Here is a 4,948-nt window from a genome sequence, read left to right as displayed (position 1 = left end):
TGATGCTAAGTTTTTTTTTGCATAAATATATTTTTATCGATTTTAGAGAGGAAAGGAGAGGGAGAAAGAGATAGAAACATCAACAATGAGAGAGAATCATTGATTGACTGCCTCCTGCATGACCCCTACTGGGGATCAAGCCTGAAACATAGGCATGTGCCCTTGACTGAAATGAACCCAAGATCCTTCAGTCTGCAGGTTGACTCTCTATCCACAGAGCCAAACCAGCTAGGGCAAAAGTTACACTTTTAAAATCCAGAATGAAGTAGACTTAGCTGAATGTAGACACACAGCAAGAAGTGTCCCATATAAAGTCAGCCTTATTATCATTGTTAACATCTACACTAATAAAAGACAAAGATGCTAATTGACTGTACCATCACTATGCCTGAAAGGGCAAGGGCTATGCCCTCCATCTTGCCCCAGATCCTCCATTTTGGGGCAGCAACCATTAGCCATGTGCTCAGCAAGGAGCTTCTTCCTGGAAGCCCAAGCCTCTGCTAGCCACACCTAGGATTTCTTTAAACTAACCAATGATAATCAAGGGAAGTGTGCGCCATAGACACAACCACATCCTGTGTAACAAGACCCCAACTTGCGCCTGGCCAACTGGCAGGACCCACAGTCCTCTCTCTTCCCCTTACTCCAACCCCCCTATAAAACCCCTCTCCCCACAGAGCTCTCTCTCTCTGCCTCCTGCCGCTGCGTCAGCGAGTGAGGTGTATGGGGAGCTCGAGGTAGCTTGAACAAAGACTCTTTGCTTTTACATCAGACTCGATGCTCCCTGGTGGATTTTTGGGGGATCTTGAAATCTGGGCATAACAATGCCCATCAGCCAATCAGAAGAGTATGCAAATTAAGCCAACAAAGATGGCCGTTAATGTGCATACTGCAGGCAGGGCAGGACAGCGCCATCTGCCGCCTGCCCCACCACCATCTGTGCCTCTCCTGTGCAACCCAGGGCGGCCGGGTGGGACAGCAGCGATCCGCCACCGGCCCGGCCACCCGCTCAGCCACCATCCCGGCCTCCCGTGTGCGACCAGGGGCGGCGGGGCTGGACAGCAGCGGAAACAGGAGGAAGCCAGGCGGTGGAGACGGGAGGGAGCAAGGCGGCAGAGAAGGGAGCGAAGCCTGCTTTGGCGGGCTTCACTCTCTTCTCCACTGCTTCACTCCGGCCTCAGGAAGCCCTATTCTTGCAGGAATAGGCCTGAGGAAACCCTATTCTTGCAGGAATCTTCCTGCAATGGGCCTCTAGTATTTTAATAATCACTTTCATCTTGAAACAAATAAAAATAATTTATCAGCTCATCAGAATTTCACATAGATTTGAAAGAGGAATGCTAAGCAGTGAAATAAAACAGCCTTCTTTTCAACTTGAATGGTTGACTGGACACTGGCAAAACACATATGCTATGAAGTCTGCATATCAGATGAGTAAAATGGTACTTTACAAAATATAAGTGCACTGAAAAAAATTCACAAATCCTTTAAAAATACTCTCCTTCCTGCCTAAGATATAACTTAGACTGCTCCTGAATAACTTTTTCAAATACTATCTGCCCTCATCTTTTTGGTTATAGCCCTCCAGCCCTTGTGTCACCTGGAAATACTAATTCTCACCTAGAGCCTTGTTCTGACCTCAGGGCCTGGGCCAGTGCTGTCCTCTCTATACTGAAAGAATTTTCAGAAGCCTTAGACTAGTAACTAATCTGCTCAGTATCAGATTGTCCACTCTGCTGATCCTGCTCTGATACTGTAACCTAGTTTCAGGCACTAAAATTTTATCTTGTTATTCATATCCAAGCTCCTATCTTGAAACTAGAACCTGGATTCTTGTTATGATCCTCAATCCTATCCTGGGACCTTACTTTTTATCCCAGTTGGGACAATACTCTCTATAATGTTTTGTGGACTTAGTTAGAGACATACCCTGGAACTTCAGTCCCCAGTACATGCCACCTGACAGCTATGAGGTAGACTTTCTTCATGTCTGGATTTCCACTTATTGCCTCTAGTAATGGGTCCTATGTTTGAGTTAAATTTCCTGTCAACTACCAGTTCCTTTCTCCATCCTGTCCTAGCACTGGCAGGATTTGGGATTCTGGTCACCCAGAGACTGGCCTATCTCAATGCTGATTCTAATTCTAATAGTAACTCAAGTAATTTACCTATATTTTAAAATATGTCTGTTCAAACCAGCCGAGAGTAAGTTTTAAATGCCTTATTAAATATACATCTACTGTTTGAAATTTTAAATATATTTTTATTGATTTCAGAGGGGAAGGGAGAGGGAGAGAGAGAGATAGAAATATCAATGATGAGAGAGAATCATCGATCGGCTGCCTCCTACATGCCCCCTCTGGGGACCAGGCCTGCAACCCAAGCATGTGCCTTTGACCAGAATCGAACCTGGGACCCTTCGGTCCGCAGGCCAACACTCTACCCACTGAGTCAAACCAGCTAGGGTTACTGTTTGAAATTTTAAAAGAAAATGTCCCATTACCTGTCTGAATGAATCCTGATTTGAATCCATTAGTTGTGCCATTTTCTGGGGTCACAGTTGATGACACTGAAGAGTTTGGTTTAATAGAGTGGCAAGTAGCAGAGGATTGTCGGCTTCTACATTCTGGAAAAGAGTGAGAGTCACATTATGTATGGAGCCCCATTATTATGTTAAAACAGGTGATAGGGACACAATCCATAAAATCTCTAAAATAAATTGCTGCTCCTTAAATGGCAACCAGTTTCCTTATTTGAGGCCCCGCTGCTTTAGTCCTGACTCCAATAGGATGTTCAACATGGCGAACACAATTTGTCTTCCTAAGGCCAGATGTCATGCTTAGAAAACCAAGAAATGGTCACAAAGAATGATTTTTAACCCACAGACTAGTTCCCAGGGGAAAAATTACTCATAACCAATATAGTCATACTAATTTTATGGGTAAGACTGAGGTTAAACTATCAATAGTTTCTAAAAATCTAATAAGCTTTCAAATACCAATTAATCTGCTGCCCAGGATTGATTTAAATGTAGAACAGTAACCTGGAGTCCAGCTAGACTACCTTTAACTTATGTTCAAGAGTGCAGGAAAAAATTAGAAATGTTAAAATTATTATTCTCAGTTCTTAGTAAAGGAAATAAGTAGATAATATTCAAGTTGATTACTGATCATGAAACACCAAGCTTCATTTTAATTAAGCTAATATGGGTCTCTGATATATTTTAATAATACCTTGTACTGGTTCAGGTAGATAGCAAATGCTATGACAATGTTCTGGGCTGTAACTTCTAACAAAGTTATACTATATATTTTATCATATTACTTAAGGTAGCATGTGAAGAAGCTATTTAGTTTGTCACAGTCCCATTCATTTAATTTTGCCTTTATTTCCCTTGACTTTGGGGTCAAATTAATTAAATGTTCTCTACGACCAAGGCCCATAAGTTTAGTACATATGTTTTCATCTGTAAAATCTATTGTTTCAGGTCTTATATTTAAGTATTTGAATCATTTTGAATTAATTTTGGTACATGGGGACAAAGTGTAGTTTAGTGCCATTCTTTTGCATATGTTTTTCCAATTTTCCCAGCACCAATTTTGGCTCCTTAGTCAAAAATTATTTGCCCATAAACATGTGGTTCTATTTCTGGGCTCTCGATTCTGTTCCATTGGTCTGTGTGTCTGTTTTTCTGTCAGTACCATGCTGTTTTGATTATATTAGCTCTGTAGTATAATTTGAAGTCAGGTAGTATGATGTTTCTGGCTTTGTTCTTTTTTCTCAGGATTGTTTTGGCTATTTGGGGGTCTTTTGTGGTTTCATACAAATTTGATGTGTGTTTTTTTCTAATTCTTTAAAAACTGACATTGGGATTTTGATGGGGACTGTATTAAATCTGTATATTGCTTTGGGTAATATGGCCATTTTATGTTGATTCTTCCAAGCCATAAACATGGAATATTTTTACATTTTGTTGTGTGTGTTTTTTCAATCTCCTTTAATAATGCTTTGTAGTTTGATCATTGACCTCCGTTATTAAGTTTATTCCTATGTATTTTATTCTTTTGGTTGCTATTGCAAAAGGAATTGTTTTTTTCATTTCTTTTTTTCTGAAGTTTCGTTAGCATATAGGAAAGTAGTGGAATTTTGTACATTGATGTTTGTATCCTTCAACTTTACTATATTTATTGTTTCTATAGTTTTTTGGTGAAGTCTTTAGGGTTTTTTAGATACAGAATCATGTCATCTGAAAAGAGTGATACTTTTACTTTTTAATTACCAATTTGGATGCCTTGTATTTCTTTCTCTTGCCTGATTGCTTTGGCTCAGATTTCCAGAGCTATCCTATATAATAAAAGCCTAATATGCAAATTGACTGAATGGTGCAACGACCGGATGTGCACCGACCACAAGGGGGCAGATGCTCAACGCAGGAGATGCCTCCAGCCTGCAGGCCCCAGGCTAGCCAAGGCGGGTGGCAGCAGGGGGGCCCACCAATCTCCCCACCAGTTGCCCCGCCAGTTCCCCCACAGATTGGCCCTGCTTGCCGGTCAGGCCTAGGGACCCCACCCATTCACGAATTTTATGCATCGGGCCTTTAGTGTTGAATAAGAGTGGCGAGAGTGGGCACCTTTGTCTTATTCCCGACGTTTTTAGGAAAAGCTTTCAGTTTTTCGCATTAAGTCTGATAGTGGCTGAAGGTTTGTCACATATGGTCTTTATTATGTTGAGTACTTTCTTTCTATAGCATCTTCTTGAATGTTTTAATCATAAATGGATGTTGTATCTTATCAAATGTTTTTTCTGCATCTATTGATAAGATCATGTGATTTTTATCTTTTGTTTTGTTTATGTGATGTATTCTGTTGATTGATTTGTATATGTTGAACCATCCTGTGCCCCTGGAATGAACCCCACTTGATCGTGATGTATTATTTCTTAAATGTAT

At 40.8% G+C, this 4,948-nt stretch overlaps 1 protein-coding gene across 2 annotated transcripts in view; it reads right to left on the bottom strand.

The window, feature by feature from the left end:
* Positions 1–4,948, bottom strand: part of GREB1L (growth regulation by estrogen in breast cancer-like) — a 130,570-nt gene that overhangs the window by 79,984 nt on the left and 45,638 nt on the right. For both annotated transcript variants that reach the window (XM_006761880.2, XM_006761881.2), the window contains exon 7: positions 2,504–2,626. In XM_006761880.2, coding sequence (XP_006761943.1) covers positions 2,504–2,626 — 123 coding nt within the window. The remainder of the gene's footprint in view (positions 1–2,503; positions 2,627–4,948) is intronic.

Source organism: Myotis davidii, unplaced genomic scaffold (genome assembly GCF_000327345.1).
Source record: "Myotis davidii unplaced genomic scaffold, ASM32734v1 scaffold96, whole genome shotgun sequence".
Taxonomy (NCBI): domain Eukaryota; kingdom Metazoa; phylum Chordata; class Mammalia; order Chiroptera; family Vespertilionidae; genus Myotis; species Myotis davidii.
Note: the sequence above shows the minus strand (reverse complement) of the source record. Positions and strands in the feature narration are given on the sequence as shown.